We start from the raw sequence: 17,457 nt of genomic DNA, 5'->3' as shown, positions 1-17,457 counted from the left end.
AAACCTGTATGCAGGTCAGGAAGCAACAGTTAGAACTGGACATGGAACAAAAGACTGGTTCCAAATAGGAAAAGGAGTACGTCAAGGCTGTATATTGTCACCCTGCTTATTTAACTTCTATGCAGAGTACATCATGAGAAACGCTGGGCTGGAAGAAGCACAAGCTGGAATCTAGATTGCTTGGAGAAATATCAATAACCTCAGATATGCAGATGACACCACACTTATGGGAGAAAGTGAAGAGGAACGAAAGAGCCTCTTGATGGAAGTAAAAGAGGAGAGTGAAAAAGTTGGCTTAAAGCTCAACATTCAGAAAATGAAGATCATGGCATCTGGTCCCATCACTTCATGGGAAATAGATGGGAAAACAGTGGAAACAGTGTCAGACTTTATTTTTTGGGGCTGCGAAATCACTGCGATGGTGACTGCAGCCATGAAATTAAAAGACGCTTATTCCTTGGAAGGAAAGTTATGACCAACCTAGGTAGCATATTAAAAAGCAGAGACATTACTTTGCCAACAAAGGTCCGTCTAGTCAAGGCTATGGTTTTTCCAGTGGTCATGTATGGATGTGAGAGGTGGACTACAAAGAAAGCTGAGCGCCGAACAATTGATGCTTTTGAACTGTCGTGTTGGAGAAGACCCTTCAGAGTCCCTTGGACTACAAGGAGATCCAACCAGTCCAGTCTGAAGAAGACCAGTCCTGGGATTTCTTTGGAAGGAATGATGCTGAAGCTGAAACTCCAGTACTTTGGTCACCTCATGTGAAGAGTTGACTCATTGTCAAAGACCCTGATGCTGGGAGGGATTGGGGCAGGAGGAGAAGGGGGCGACAGAGGATGAGATGGCTGGATGGCATCACCGACTTGATGGACATGAGTTTGGATAAACTCTGGGAGTTGGTGATAGACAGGAAGGCCTGGCGTGCTGCGATTCATGGGGTTGCAAAAAGTTGGACATGACTGACCAACTGATCTGAACTGAATGTATACACATGCATGCAATCAGCGAGAATCAAAATTAAATTTTGATCTGGATTCTACCAATCGATAATCAGGACTTTAGGGAGATTCCTTGACTTTTCTTCTTCATTTCTTCATGTATGTTTGGGAGGCTATGGAACTTTGGATGAGGCAGTTTTTATATCGTACAGGACTGTCCTACTCATTCTAGGAGTTTAACATCCTTAGTACCTTCTGGTTAAAAGCACTCTCATACATTTCCAAGTATCTCTATGACGTGTGCTGGGTAGTAGGGATGGGGGACAGGTACCCATGGTTGAAAACTAGGAGGTTAGGAGGTCCCCAGTATGCAGTACCAAATGCTGTGACTTTTATCCTTTAGACACTCAATGCTTAGCATCTGAGAGCCTACCCCAGTTCCCCCTCAGTTCCCCTCTTCTGTGATCTTTACTCAGGTAGTTTGTTTTATAGTTTTTGTTTTAACGTTTGGACATCACAACTTCACTTCTGGTACAATGACATCTTATAAATGGTAGAAAAATTCTATTCATTGATTCATTTTCAGAAACAGTATTGAGTTTGGAGAAACTTTTTAAATTGTGGCATTGGTCCCCCTCCCCCCACCATTTCCTTTCCTCCAATCATCTTTTCTATATGTATCACATACAGAGATCTTCCCTTACCTTCTGTCCACACTTGTCTCTGAATGAACCCCATCCATTCCACAGTAACAGGTCACCCAGGCAAGTTTCTGTTTGGCTGGTTATTGAGCCCTTTTAAGGCTCTGACTGAATGTAACAACTGTTTTCAGAATCCTGGGGAAACTTTTCAATATACCTTGCTTCGAGTCTGTTTCTAATTCTATTGAATATTTTACGCTGCCTTTAGAAGAAAAAGATGTATTCAGAAAACTATAAATATATTCCCTGAGACTATCTCTGAAGTATGTATTTACCTCCTCTTACTATCTGATGGAAGTAACATGTCTATCAGTAATTTTCAGAAAAGTCAATATTTCAAACTTTTTTTAACCCTAAAAGGTAAAAATTCTTTCAGTTTCATTTTTCTTCTATATGTTGAAAAATTTGTGGTTCCCAAGTTATATCCTTTCCTTGTGACCTAAATGCTCTTTGAAAATAGAAGCCTTTTATTCTTAACAAATATTCTTTACTCTTTATTATTATTTATATATTATATTTTATATATTATATAAAAAATAATTTATATATAATATATAATTATATATTATATAAAATATAATTTATATATCATGCTACTGCTAAGTCGCTTCAGTCGTGTCCGACTCTGTGCGACCCCATAGACGGCAGCCCACCAGGCGCCCCCATCCCTGGGATTCTCCAGGCAAGAATACTGGAGTGGGTTGCCATTTCCTTCTCCATTATATATCATAATATAATATAATTACTCTATATTATTCTTTACTCTTTACAAAATGTTTTAAAATATAATGGCATAAAGATATAAAAATCAAAAGCACATTGAGACACCACTTCACACCCAGGAAGGTGGTGAAAATAAAGATGGGCAATAGCAAGTGTTGGCGAGGATGTGAAAAAATTGGAATCCTCCTACATTGATGGTGGGATTGAAATGGTATAGCTACATCAGAAAACAGTTTCACAGTCCTTCAAAAAAAAGTTAACCTAAGAGTTATATTCTATGCTCCAGCAGTTCTCCTAGAGAACTGAAAACATATCTGCACAAAAACTTGTACACAGTGTTCAAAGCAGCCCCCCAAAGTGGCAACAACCCAATGTCCTGTTGGTGAAAGGATAAAATGTATATGTTTGTACAGTAGTGTATTATTCAGCAATTAACAGTGGATGGATCTTGAAAACATTCCGACGGATAGAAAACAGTTTAAAAGATCGGATGATGTAGGATTCCATTTATAAGAAATGTCCCTAATGAATAGGTACAGAGACCAAAGTGGATTTGTGGTTGGGAGAGGGGAGTGAGTGAAGTGGAGCGAGAGAGAGAAGTGGGGAGAGACTGCTAATGGATGCCCTGCCCTTTTGGGGTGATGAAAGTGTTCTCAAGCTGTATGGTGCGGATGGTTGCACAAGTCTGAGTATACTAAAAATCATTCAATTTCATGTAAAAGGGTGACTTTAATGGTGTGTGAATTGTGTTTATTTTTAAAATTTTATTTCATTATTTGGGGTCGTGTGGGGTCTTCATCGCTGCTTGGGCTTTTCTCTCGTTGTGGTGATTGGGGGCTACTCCAGTTGGCGGTGAAGGCTTCTCAGTGTGGTGACTTCTCTCTGTGGAGCGCATGTCCTAAGGTGCTGGAGCTTCAGTGGTTGTGGCAGGTGGGGTCAGTAGGTAGAGCTCCCGGGCTCTAGAGCACAGGCTCAGAAGTTGGGGTGCTCGAGCTTAGCTGCTCTGCAGCCCATAGCATCTTCCTGGACCAGGGATTGAACCCGAGTCTCCTGCATTGGCAGGTGGATTCTTTACCACTGAGCCACCAGGGAAGCCTGTGAACTATTTTTAATAACAGCTTTATGCAGTGTATCTATAATAGCAGAAACTACTATCGAAACTTTGAGAGCATTGAATTTTTAGTTAGGCTGACCTTACATAACTAAAGTAGAAACTTAAGTTATAAGTAAAAGACCCCTGTCTCTTAGCAGGAAAGGGTTCAACTACATTTTTGTGTTAAAAATTTTTTTTAATGTAGTGTTGTAATTAAGCCACCTCCTACCTCTGAAGATCTTGCCTATATCTTCCTGTACATACAATTATGACTAGAAATCTTTTGAGTACATTGTGTACAAGAATAAGTACTAATAAGAATCATTTTCTCGTTTGTTTATTAGCTTGTTTGAGTCAGCAGTAGGTGAAGGAATTAATTTATTAGCTTGTCCTGGTCAACCATAGTGGAGGGAACTGGTGTTAGAGCCCTGAGTTTCTTAATGAAGACGTCATCTTGGTTTCTTGGTTCCTGAGAAACTGGGTAGTTGTTTATTGAAGCTCAACTAACTCATGATCTCAATGAATAGGAATATAAATACTTTGCAAATCCCTCGCCTCACCAGCAGAATATGCCTTTTTCTTTATTACTCCCGAGAATTGATTCATTTCTTTCTTTCCTATGGATCTCGTTTTGTATACCACTGTTTATAGAAATGAGCAGTGTTTGTTGAACTTTTCTGTTTAAAACTTTATAGTTCTGATTATTTAAAAGGAAATCACCTTACCTCCCACTCCCTAATCCTTCTATACAGTATAGTCACTACCTTAAAAAAAAGTTAAGCAACCGTAACACAGCTTAATAATAAGAAAGGTCAATGGCAGTATGGAGATGCCTTAAAAAACTAGAAATAAAACCACCATATGGCCCAGCAGTCCCACTCCTAGGCATATACCCTGAGGAAACCAAAATTGAAAAAGGCACATGTACTCCAATGTTCATTGCAGCACGGTTTACAATAGCTACAACATGGAAGCAACCTAGGTGTCCATCAACAGATGAATGGATAAAAAAATTCTGGTACATATACACAATGGAATATTACTCAGCCATAAAAAGGAATGCATTTGAATTAGTTCTAATGAGGTGGATAAACCTAGACCCTATTATAAAGTAAAGTCAGAGAAAGGTAAATATCATATACTAACACGTATATACGGAATCTAGAAAGATGGTACCAAAGAACTTACTTGCAGGGCAGCAAGGGAGAAAGAACATAGAGAACAGATTTATGGACACGGGGAGAGGGGGGGAGAGGGTGAGATGTATGGAGAGAGTAACGTGGAAACTTACATTACCACATGTGAAATAGGTAGCCAACAGGAATTTGCTGTATGGCTCAGGAAATTCAAACAGGAGCTCTGTATCAACCTAGAGGGGTGGGATGGGGAGGGAGATGGGAGGGAGGTTCAAAAGGGAGGGGATATATGTATACCTATGGCTGACTCATGTTGAGATTTGACAGAAAACAGCAAAATTCTGTAAAGCAATATCCTTTTAAAAAATAAATAAATTCTTTAAAAGGTCAGTGGGTACCAGGTATATCAGTAACCACCTGGTGGAGCTCTGAGTCCTGGTGCTTTTGACAGCAGTTTTTGAAACAAGTCTGGATATTTACTGGAGTCTCTGCTTGAGTAAACCTGGAGAGGTGTATCAGAACTCCATCCTTCAGAGGATCTGGGGTTTAGGACCAGAGCTGTGGAGCAGGAAGATAGGATCCAGGTACTGAGATAATGTTACAAGATCACAGAGAGATTATTACCAAGTTTGACTTTGATTTGAGCTCCTTTTCTTCTCATAGGAGTTTCATATCCTTCCATTAAAAATATTTTTTTTTAAAGATGGGGATTTCATTGACCTCATCTGTGAAGGTATGAAGATTCTAAAGGCCAGAGAAGAACTGAGCAGATGATTACAAAAGAAAATGGATTTTCCAACACCAGGATTTTATTGTACAGCATATAGTTTCTGGTGACAAATTATTCTCACTCTATATTGGAAAGTCCGAATGAATTGGTTAAAACCTATAACCTACACCAGGAACATTATTTCTCCCTTTCAGTGTAGACACCTGGCTAGCCAGTCTTTCTGGATACTCCGCATTCCTTACAGCAGCAGTGGGTTTTCGTTGGGAGTTGGTTATAGAGAAAAGGGCAGTAAGAAGCTTATCAGAGTCAACCAAGAAACTCAGCAATTATACTTAGTGGGCTCTTGCAATTATACTTAGTGGGCTCTTAGGAGATTGCTGCCACTGTACTGGAGAAGGAAATGGCAACCCACTCCAGTGTTCTTGCCTGGAGAATCCCAGGGACAGAGGAGCCTGGTGGGCTGCCGTCTTTGGGGTCTCACAGAGTTGGACACGACTGAAGCGACTTAGCAGCAGCAGCAGCCACTGTACTATTTTTTATTCTACTTATAAAAAAATATCTGGTTCAATAACAGATACTATAAAATTACCTGATTTAATACAGAAGCCTCAGATCCACTAGATTACTGCTTCAGAATGGGGCATGTGTGAAACACCAGGAGATTTCGATAGGAAATGACCTGTGCTCTAGAAGAGGTGGGTCCCCGGCAGCCCAGGAGAGAAGAGGGTACTGACAGTGGGGGAGGTGGTAGAAGCAGCCTGTTGCCTTACAGGGGAATGTCATGTGGTTCACCCGAGTGGAATCATGTTCTTAATCCTTGAACTTGCCTATATCAGGATCTGGTAAAGGCTTTTGACCCAGGAACCAGTAGAAACCAGGCATCATGCAAAAACCAGGCATCATGCAAAAGCCAGGTTCGTTCAGGCCCTGAACTTAACCTTTATAGTGGTATTTACGACAGCAGTTTTAGTTCCAGTTGTCTTTACTCACCCTCCCATTATTTTTTTTAACATTTCAATATATTTCAATTAGAAGTTGAAAATTAAAAAATTAAGTGCAAGAAACAACATTGAAAACTTAGTTATTTAGAAGCTTCCTTCAAAAGATTGGGCCTCTTGGGAAGTCATAGCAGGTTGGGAGGATGTTAAAATTCTGGGTCCTCAGCTTTTTAGTCCATATATGTAAAATTATTCAGAAATTCCTAATCAGAAATTCAGAAATGTGTAAAAGATGAATGGGTTGATGAATCAACTTTGACTTTTCAATTGGTAAAAGTTTTACCTGCTATGAATATGTAGAAGGAAAAGGTGAAGATGACAAGAGCCGGGAAGACACTCCAAGGCAAACAGAAAGAAAGGAATCGTAACTATTTCAAATGAATAGTACAGCCATAATGAAGTTGGAAAGAGAACTGACTTTTTAAAAATTATTATTTTTTTAAATAATTATTATAATTATAATAATAATTATTATTTTTAATCATTATTGGAGTATAGTTCCTTTACAGTGTTGTTACTTCTACTGTACAGCAGAATGAATCAGCCACGCATATACATGGAAGCCCTCCTGCTTGGACTTGCTTCCCATTCAGGTCACCACAGAGCATTAAGTAGAGTTCCCTGTGCTCTACAGCATGCTTTCATTAGTTATCTATTTTATATGTTATGTATGTGTCAATCCCAATCTCCCAAATAATTCTCAGATGTATATATTGGCTGTTTACTTTTGGGCTAAAGATACAAAAAGCTGTAAATACTGAACTATAATTAATAGGTTTTCTTTTTATGTTGAAATTGTTTAGCACTTCTGAAACTTTCTCGAAACTTTTTGTTAGTATTCCTGTATTGAGCAAATAAGCAAATGTATAGTGGATGTTGAGCACTAGGATTCAGAGGCAGAGTTAAAAATAGTGGAAAGGGAAGGCTAGAATTAACCTAATGGTATTGGATTGGAATTGGAACTATCAGTACTAACTTGTATTTTTAATACAGCTAAGTAGATATAGAGAAATAGATGTGGATGTAAAAGCATGTGTGTGTTTCCATATAAATCTGGGACAATTTGAGCATGCAAACAAAAGCTGGTAATTATAATGTAAAATCAGGCATGAATCAGTACTGATGTGTGAGTGAATGAATGAACAAATGAATGTAGAAAGGAATAAATAATAAACAGGGAGGAGGGGTAGGTGTTTCCTTAGAGTAGAAGACTAATGAATATGAAAGAAATGATGGGCTTAGGGGAAGAAAAAAAAATCACCATTTGGCAATCCCAGTAGTAAAGGTGGCTTCAGGTAAAAAATATTTATAGATGTTAAAATTGATGGGTGAAATGTTGAGAAATAATTAGTCTCAAAAGTACCTCCCTATGACATACTTCCTAACTAGAAAGGGGGAAAATAGTAACCTCACAATGGAAACTTGGCAAGTGATCAAAGTTATTATCACTAATAATGAGACAAAAATGACATCATGTGTCTCCTTGATAGGATGCATGAAGAATGACACTTGTGTGATATTCCTGTCAAATACTTATAACCTTAATTTAATCAACAAGCAAATCAGATAAACCCAAACTGAAGGACATTCTACCAAAAAATAGCCTGTACTCTTCCAAAATGTCAAGGTCATGGAAGACAAGGCCTGAGGAAAATACTCAGGGAGACTAAGAGATGACAGCTAAATGCTATGTATGACTCTAGATTAGATCCTGGATCAGGAAAGCAAAGAGATGGCCTTGCTTTACGAAACCAAACTGATTAAAAGGGCATCATGCTTTCAAAGTTATTCTTTTTTTTAACTTCTTATTTTGTATTGGAGTATACCCGGTTAACAATGCTGTGATAGTTTCAGTCAGTTTAGTTGCTCAGTCATATTTGATCTTTGTGACCACATGGACTGCAGCATGCCAGTCTTCCCTGTCCATCACCAACTCCTGGAGCTTACCCAAACTCATTCCCATCAAGTCGGTGATGCCATCCAACCATCTCATCCTCTGTCGTCCCCTTCTCTTCCTGCCTTCAATCTTTCCAAGCATCAGGGTCTTTTCCAATGAGTCAGTTCTTTACATAGGTGGCCAAAGTACTGGAGCTTCAGCATCCATCCTTCCAATGAATATTCAGGACTGATTTTCTTTAGGATGAACTGGATGGATCTCCTTGCAGTCCAAGGGACTCTCAAGAGTCTTCTCCAACACCACAGTTCAAAAGCATCAGTTCTTCGGCACTCAACTTTCTTTATGGTCCAACTCTCACATCTGTACATGACCACTGGAAAAGCTATTAGTTCAGTTAGTTCAGTCGCTCGGTCGTGTCTGACTAGCTTTGACTAAATGGACCTTTGTCAGTGAAGTACTGTCTGCTTTTTCATATGCTGTCTAGGTTGGTGATAGCTTTTCTTCCAAGGAGCAAGCGTCTTTTAATGTCATGGCAGTCACCGTCTACAGTGGTTTTGGAGCCCAAGAAAATAAAGTGTGTCACTGTTTCCATTGTTTACCCATTGTTTGCCATGAAGTGACAGGACCAGATGCCATGATCTTACTTTTTTGAATGTGGAGTTTTTCACTTTCATCAAGAGGCTCTTTAGTTCCTCTTCGCTTTCTGCCATAAAGGTGGTGTCATCTGCATATCTGAGGTTATTGATATTTCTCCTGGCAATCTTGATTACAGCTTGTGCTTCTAGCCCAGCGTTTCTCATGATGTACTCTGCATATGTTAAATAAGCAGGGTGACAATATACAGTCTTGAGGTACTCCTTTTCCTATTTGAAACCATGATGCCACCGCTATTGACAGGTTGGTTGTCACATTGTAAACATTCCTCGCATTACTAGGATACACTCATGAGTTCACACACATGTACGGATACAAAGTCTCCTCTTTTAAGATGACTAAACATTGTTGAGTATCCTTTTTTTTTTTTTTAAATCTAATATTGTCATGGACATCTTTCTCAGTGTAATATGTATCAGATCAGATCGGTCACTCAGTCGTGTCTGACTCTTCGCGACCCCATGAATCGCAGCACGCCAGGCCTCCCTGTCCATCACCAACTCCCGGAGTTCACTCAGACTCACGTCCATCGAGTCAGTGATGCCATCCAGCCATCTCATCCTCTGTCGTCCCCCTTCTCCTTCTGCCCTCAATCCCTCCCAGCATCAGAGTCTTTTCCAGTGAGTCAACTCTTCGCATGAGGTGGCCAGAGTACTGGAGTTTCAGCTTTAGCATCATTCCTTCCAAAGAAATAGGGCTGATCTTCAGAATGGACTGGTTGGATCTCCTTGCAGTCCAAGGGACTCTCAAGAGTCTTCTCCAACACCACAGTTCAAAAGCATCAATTCTTCGGCGCTCAGCCTTCTTCACAGTCCAACTCTCATGTCCATACATGACCACAGGAAAAACCATAGCCTTGACTAGATGAACCTTTGTTGGCAAAGTAATGTCTCTGCTCTTCAATATGCTGTCTAGGTTGGTCATAACTTTCCTTCCAAGGAGTAAGCGTCTTTTAATTTCATGGCTGCAGTCACCATCTGCAGTGATTTTGGAGCCCAGAAAAATAAAGTCTGACACTGTTTCCACTGAGCTTTGCCTAATTCTTTAACATTTTTCCCCTTCCAAGTGAATGCTTTCTTTGTCTGTAAAATTAGGTGTCAAGGGCTGATAAACCCACTTACTTTAATGGTAGAACCATCTGTACAGACACTGGACTGTAACTCACAGATTTGAAGGATGTACCAAATAAACGAGACTCCCAGCAGGCGTTAGGGCAGCTTTGTTGACCTCAGTGACGGGAGTTTGGAAACCTTTTCTCTAGTGGGAGATCGTGGAGGTACCTCAGCTCCAGCCACCTCAATTTTATCTGAATTTATTGATATATTTTTGGCTGCCCTGGGTCTTTGTTGCTTTGTGTGGACTTTCTCTAGTTTCAGCGAGTAGGGAGCTACTTTTTGTTGCCGTGCAGGGGCTTCTGTTGTTGAAGAGCATGGGCTCTAGCGCGTATGGGTTCAGTAGTTGTAGCTTGCAGGCTCTAGGGCACAGGCTCAGTAGTTGTGGTTCACTAGGCGTGGTTGCCCCATGGCATGTGGGGTCATCCTGGATCAGGGATTGAATCCGTGTCTCCTGCATTGGCAGGTGGACACTTTACCAGTGAGCCACCAGGGAAGTCCCAGTTTTCTCTGTGTTTTATACTCAAGGTTGAAATCCTCAGGGGGGAAAAAACATGTTTGGTCACTGTGATGCATCTGTGCCTTAAATAGCCAGCTGTTGTTAGGGGAGTGAAGGGCCCTGAACCTGGCCTGAGGTTCTAGGTGCTTCCTGGAGAAGGGCCAGCAGAGCCGTGATCCCCGCTGCATTCTCAGGCTGTTCTAACTGCTTCACGTCTGGTCAGTTTCAGTTTCTCAAGTCCAGCCACCCTTCCACCCCTGGAGTTAGCCTCCACTGCAGTGATTGTGAGATGTGATCCCTACATGAGCATTGTTAGCATCAGCCTGGAGACTTGGTACAAATTCAGATTCTCCAGTCTCATCCCAGACTTACTGAACCAGAAACTCTGGAGCAGGGTCAGCACTCTGTGTGTAGGAAGTCTTCCAGATGATTCTGGATGATCACTCTTGAGGATCACGCTCTGCTACCTAAATCCGATCATACTATTTCCCCAGTTTAAAAAAATTTTAGCAGCTCAGTCATGCAAATATTCCAGAACCCTCACTCATCACCTAAAAGGTCCTGATGATCTCATCCCCGTGCTTATACAGTCATCTACCAACCTCTCTTGCTCCCCGGTGGCTTAGCGGGAAAGAGTCCGTAGACCCAGGTTCTACCCCCTCAGTTCAGAAGATCCCCTGGAGGAGGAAATGGCAACCCACGCCAGTATTCTTGCCTAGAATATCTTATGGACAGAGGAGCCTGGCAGGCTAGCTACAGTCCATGGGGTCGCAAAGAGTCAGAGACAACTGAGGACATAAGCACCTGCTTACACACAACACATCCACACCCTCTCTACATCCTGTCTCTCAGAACTTTGCTGAGCTCTTTCCTGGACTACCACCTGGTAAATTTCAGCTCTTCCTCTGTGATGCCTTCCTGGTCGTCAGTCACTCCCGGCCTTGGCTGTGTTTCCCGTGGAGTTCTAAACCTCGTGTTTGTCTCTTAATCTAACCATTAGCTTACCTGTACAATTCCTCCACCAGAGTGTACCCTCTGAACTCCTCAAGGCAGGGACTTCACTGATTCTTATATCTCTAGCACATGGAACTGTTATGTGCTGGCTTAAATCTGTTCTGTTTTTACTTTTATGAAATTTCAAGCATACCAAAAGATATAGTAATGAACATCCACAAATCCATCAGAGTATACCAACATTTTGTTGCATTTGCTTCCATTTTTTCCCCCTAAGTATTCTAAAGTAAAATACTCACTGTTATGATATTTTGTCACATTCTCATTATTCTTTGTATTTCAGTACCAAAATTTAAAGACAGGATGAATCCGGAGATACAGATTGACATGTATACACTACCATGTGTAAAAGAGACAGCTGCTGGGAAGCTACTGTAGAGCACAGGGGGCTCAGCTCAGTGCTCTGTAGTGACTGAGAGGGGCAGCGTGAAGGGGTGGGATGGAGGCTCAAGGTGGGAGCAGGGGGGTATTAAAGCTGGGTTCATGTAACTGTACAGCAGCAACTAACGCATCTGTACAGCTATTATATTTCAATTAAAAAATAAATTTAAAATATGCATGAGAAAAACATTGTTGACATTACAAGAAAATCAAAAGATATTTTCCTACATTATGATAATATTATGCCTAATAAAATTGACAGTTCCCAAATACCACCTAATGTGCATCCTGTATTCAGCTTTTTTCATATTCCCACGAGAAGTCTTTCACATCTGGCTTGTTCAGTCAAGGACCAAACATTGCATATGCGGCTAGGCCTCTAAGGATATTTGAATCATTCTAGAATAGCCCTTCTCTTTCCTTTTTCCTTCCATTATTCAGTGAATAAGCTCCTGACAAATATTCCACTCTTGCGAGACGACATTAATACCAGTGACACTGCTAAAGGGCTGGAATGATGTTGAACCTTCATGTTCAGAATAATCATGATTCCAAACCCATGATTTGCAGCCAGTAAATCGTTCCAGCAAAGCCACTGTGCCTAAGAAACCAGAACTGCAACAGCTAGAGGAACATGAGAGCAACTTGGGATGTGAGCTTTGCAGCGCATTAATTAATAGGTTTTCCATCCTTTTTTCCAGAAAGACACTGAAAGAGCTACAGTCCATTTCCAGTGGTTCTCTAGATTTCTGTAGGCTTGGGACTTCAGGATTTTGTGATGTCTCTTCAGTTTGCCGTTTTCTTATATACTAGCTCTTCCCTTGTCCTTCTGAGACGCCACCCTTTGATATAGTCCGTAGAGTCATAAAATAGCATTTTGAAGCTCTTTAACTAGCTTAGAATCTAAATTCAATGTAAATAAGAAACAAAGATTTTCATTAAGGGAGGTCCAAGTTACAACTCTGAAAACTCTTTTTTCAGGATTTTCTATTTACAGATAGTTTTAACCTTTTTACAGATAGTTTTAACCTTTCATTTGAGGAGAAAGAGAAGGGATTAAAAGATATTTTGCAACTGCCTCAATAAAGTGAGTGTAGAGCATTACTGTATGCAGATGTGGAGTTTGAATTTTCCTTCCAGTCTGTAATTGCTGTTTGTCACTTTTGAGATTGAATTGTTAAGACTTCTAGTAATCGCATACATCAAGACAGATGCCTTGACTCAAACTGTCCGTAATGGTTGACTCACTTGCAGTGAGGGGAGAGGTGGGCTTGGGGCGGGGGCTGGTGGAGAAGAGGAGATTCACCTGGATGAGACTCCAGAAAGTTCAGAAAAGAGTACTGTGGCCTATTTTAGGAACTATGGTGCAAGAAACAAAACCGTGTTATTAAGGTATCTTAGCTCTGGCTGCCATAACAAAATAGCACAGACGAGGTGGTATAAACAGCATTAATTCTCTCGGTTCTGGAGGCTAGGAAGTCCAAGATGAAGCTGCCAGCAGATTCAGTATCTGGTGAGGATCCTGCTCCTGGCTTGTAGACTGCTACCTTCTCACTTTGTCCTCGCCTGGCCTTTCCCCTGTGGGTGCTCTTGGAGAGAAAGATCTTGCATGTCTCATCCTCTTCTCTCAAGGCCACTGATCTCTTCATAGGGGCCCTCCCTCTGAATACATCACATGAGAGTTAAGGCTTCAGCGTGGATTTTGAGAGATCACAGGCATTTAGTTGGTAACACATAGGCTTATGGATTTGCAACTGCCCTGATAACAATCTTTGGTGTTATTTAGTAGACTGCTAAATCCTAAAGGAAATCAACCCTGAATATTCACTGGAAGGACTGATGCTAAAGCTGAAGTTTCAATACTTTGGCCACGTGATGCGAAGAGCTGACTCATTGGAAAACACCTTGATGCTGGGAAGGATTGAAGGCTGGAGGAGAAGAGGGTGACCGAGGATGAGATGGTTGAATGGCACCATCGACTCTACAGACTTGAATTTGAGCAAACTCTGGGAGTTAGTGAACGACAGGGAAGCCTGGCGTGTCGCAAGCAGTTCATCGGGTCACAAAGACTTGGACTCGACTGAGCTGCAGTAGACTTCTAAGGATACTTTCTGGCCCCTTGGGTAGGGAGTTTGCCTGTGTAGATCACAGTGAACCTGTGTTGCTTTGGTCAGAGTGTATTAGGCCATCTTGGAGAGGTTGTTGGCTGTCCCTATGGCCAGTAAGTTGGGTTGCTTCTGAATAACTTCTCAAACTGGTATCATCCTGATATCCAGAAACTGTCCTTTCTGGACACCATTTACAATCGGAAGAGAAAAGGTTTCTATTCACTTATCAGAAGGGTTTTGGTCAATTTTAGACAATAATGAAAAAGTTGATTTTGAAAGTCACAGATTCCCTCTTTTGATTTAGTAGTAATCTTATCCTGATAGCATTTAATGTTGAAGTCACTGGCCAGAGAATAATCTTAATAGGCTTTAATTAAAAGCACAAGGAGTTTGTTTTTTCTTTTCGTGTCTCCTTTATCTGTCTTCCTCTTTTTCATCTTTCTCCCCTCTCCTTTCTTCCTCCCTTCTCCTTTCTTCCTCACTTCCACGTTCCCCCCATCTCTGCCTCCTCTTCACATCCTTTCACATTTAAATGTTTTTGGCTTGGCTAATCCCTCTGGATAGAAACTGAGCTGAGCAGGATATTGATTACCAAATATGGTATTGCTGCTAAAGATGTTAGAGGAATGTGGCTTGTATTCTAAGCCTCCGGCCTCTGAATAAGCTGCCAAACAAATTAGGTCATTTTAACTTCTGAGCTTTTTTTTTTTTTTAATAAGGAGCTGGAACTTTGATTTGGAACATGATGGTGGTGTTATTTTAGCTCACAGAGGGAGGAGGAGTATGAAGAGTGCGGGTGAGGAGTTGGGGCCACTCAGGCATGTTTTAGGACCTGAGTCACGAGACCAGGTTGTGTAAGAGCCTCAGTCAACTCGGGCAGATCAGGAAAAGGACTGAGGCATTGGATGCAGATGGAGAGCCTCCTCTTGGGGACTAGAAACTCCAGAGGACGCCTGACCGGGATGCTCTTCCCACGCTGCTCACGGTGATGTGGGCTAAGGGTGAGAACACGTGCTTCTTCACAGAAGGATGATGGAGTTACGCGCCAAGGAGGTCACTGAAATTGAAAGCACTCTGTTTCTATGGGTGGTTGGATGGAGCGTGAGACGAATATGCAGGCCTTTCCACGGCACCCCTCTGACAGCGGGGAACTGTGCTCATCTCCCAGCAAAGACCACAGCCCTTCAGACCCGTATTTGGACATCCTTACTCTGTTGTGATACCAGCTCTGATGGAGGGGGATGCTCTCCGTGGACATGGATGGAAGCAAACACGACTTCTGCATGCTGCCTTGTCTTTTTTCCCCATAGATACATTTTTGGCAAGACATTGCTGAGGTTTCCCCCAATTAAGACAAAAACTAACGGCAGTTAAAGAATTGCTTTTTACATTTCATACAGCTGTCCCCTTTTTCATTTTTGCCACTGGTTAGGGCTGCCCAAGAGGATTCCTTGTTCACTCCAACCTGCTTGCTCCTGCAATTGGTTTCCTCTGAGTAAGTGTGTAGATCAGGCTCAGAAGGAAATTCCACCCTCTCTGGGACATCTGTGGGTCGGGGCTCCGTGGCTTCAGTGGTGCCTCCCCAAGGACTTCTCTCCCCCTCACCTCCCTTCATTTTTCTTATTGCTGTTACCATGAAGTCACAGCTCTTCCTCCCATCTTTGGACCTGGGCCTGTGAAGTTCAGAGTTGTTCATGCTGGTCTGCAGAGTTAGAGGCGCTTACTAATTTCTGGTGGAAATTGCTCTTTAATTCAAGCTAATTAAATGAAGAAAGGGGCTTTGGAACCCTCAGGCTCATGTGGGTGCTAATCTATAAACCTGTGTTCTTAAGACCCTCATTTTCAGAACTCACTCCTTTTCCAGAACATGCCATACAGACAAACAGGGTACCTAAGTCTGTTCTGAACACACCAGTATGCACCATATTATACTGGTGTGTCTTTTTCATACCATTATTGGGGTCCAGATTCCATAGCATTGGACAGTAGATCTCATGATTCAGTATGCTCAGACCTTCTTGAATGATGGAGTTGGGGTTGGGGGGTGTTCAGAACAGACTTATCTTGTCCTAAATCTTGTATTTCATAGGGACTTCCCTGGCAGTCCAGTGGTTAAGACTTCGCTTCCAGTGCTGAGAGTCGAACGTTAGATCTCTGGTCAGGGAGCTCAGATCCAACATGCCTTGTGGCCAAAAAATCCAAAACATAAGAAAACAAACAATATTGTAACAAATTCAGTAAAGAGTTTAAAAATGGTCTACATCCAGAAAAAAATCTTGTATTTTATAGTGTGTGACTTATTTTGTTGAATGTTTTGTGTAGGTAAACTATAATAATAGAGTTAAGGGTAGAAATTACTAGCCTCTCTTTGGCCCCAGTAATCTGTTGTCTGTCCATCCATGTAGCTAACAAGCCAGCTATAGTCAAAATCAGGACTTTAACACACAAAGGCATTCATCTAAATTTATCAGTCTAGAAGCTAACTGGAATGAAATGATGTTAATTATATTGAAATCTTAAAACTGTTTCATTCTTATCTACTTAGTAATTCAGAGCACTGATTGAAAGCTCTTCAGTTGGAAAAAGATGGGAATTTTCCCCCTCTAGAGGTGATGAAACTAAAGCATTGAAGAATTATCTTGTTTTAAACACTGGTCAAATTCTTCTTATGATTTTTGGTATTAGAATTTCCGGTGTTGCACAGGGCTTTATGTTAATGTATTCTTATTGGTAGGCATTAATTAGTTTTTAGCCGTGCTAGGAACGTGTTGGTCCAGATTTTAAGTTTTAGCCTGAGGGAATTCCCTGGTAATTCAGTGGTTGAGACGTCACCTTCTAGTGCAGCGGGGTGCAGGTTCAATTCTTGGTAAGGAAGCTAAGATCCTACATACCTCTTGGCCAAAAAGACCAAAACATAAAGCAGAAGCAATATTATAACAAGTTCAAGAAAGACTTTTAAAATGGTCCACATTAAAAAAAAAACACAAAAAACCGAACCCTGACAATGTAGTCCCAAAAGAAAAGAAACAGTTGGAAAACCATACAACTAAATTGAGTTTTTGATAGAGTAAACGAAATCTCCTTGACTTTGTGGACACGTTGTATCACAGGTTTTCATGTATTCCGTATAAGCAGTGAGAATGAGTGCTCTTGCTGATTTTTTTTTTTCCTGATAGGCTGGGTTGACTGGTATGTTTATTTTGTCACCATTCCGGTTTACTTCTAAGGAAATGAAAACATCTTCCATTTGTTCTTTATTTCTAAAGGGCATCCGCTTCGATCCTGAGATTCCGCAAACACTACGACTAGAGTTTGCTAAGGCAAACACGAAGATGGCCAAGAACAAACTAGTAGGGACTCCAAACCCCAGTACTCCTCTGCCCAACACTGTACCTCAGTTCATTGCCAGAGAGCCATGTAAGTCGATCTGCTTTTCCTTTGGTGGGGGGGGCGGGGGAAGAATTGTTCAA

At 41.3% G+C, this 17,457-nt stretch overlaps 1 protein-coding gene across 2 annotated transcripts in view; it reads left to right on the top strand.

Moving 5' to 3' along the window:
* Positions 1 to 17,457, top strand: part of RBPMS (RNA binding protein with multiple splicing) — a 202,807-nt gene that overhangs the window by 106,083 nt on the left and 79,267 nt on the right. For both annotated transcript variants that reach the window (XM_010838816.1, XM_010838817.1), the window contains exon 5: positions 17,254 to 17,404. In XM_010838816.1, coding sequence (XP_010837118.1) covers positions 17,254 to 17,404 — 151 coding nt within the window. The remainder of the gene's footprint in view (positions 1 to 17,253; positions 17,405 to 17,457) is intronic.

Source organism: Bison bison, unplaced genomic scaffold (assembly GCF_000754665.1).
Source record: "Bison bison bison isolate TAMUID 2011002044 unplaced genomic scaffold, Bison_UMD1.0 scf7180017864105, whole genome shotgun sequence".
NCBI classification, from domain to species: Eukaryota; Metazoa; Chordata; class Mammalia; order Artiodactyla; family Bovidae; genus Bison; species Bison bison.
This window is presented reverse-complemented; position numbering and strand designations above follow the sequence as displayed.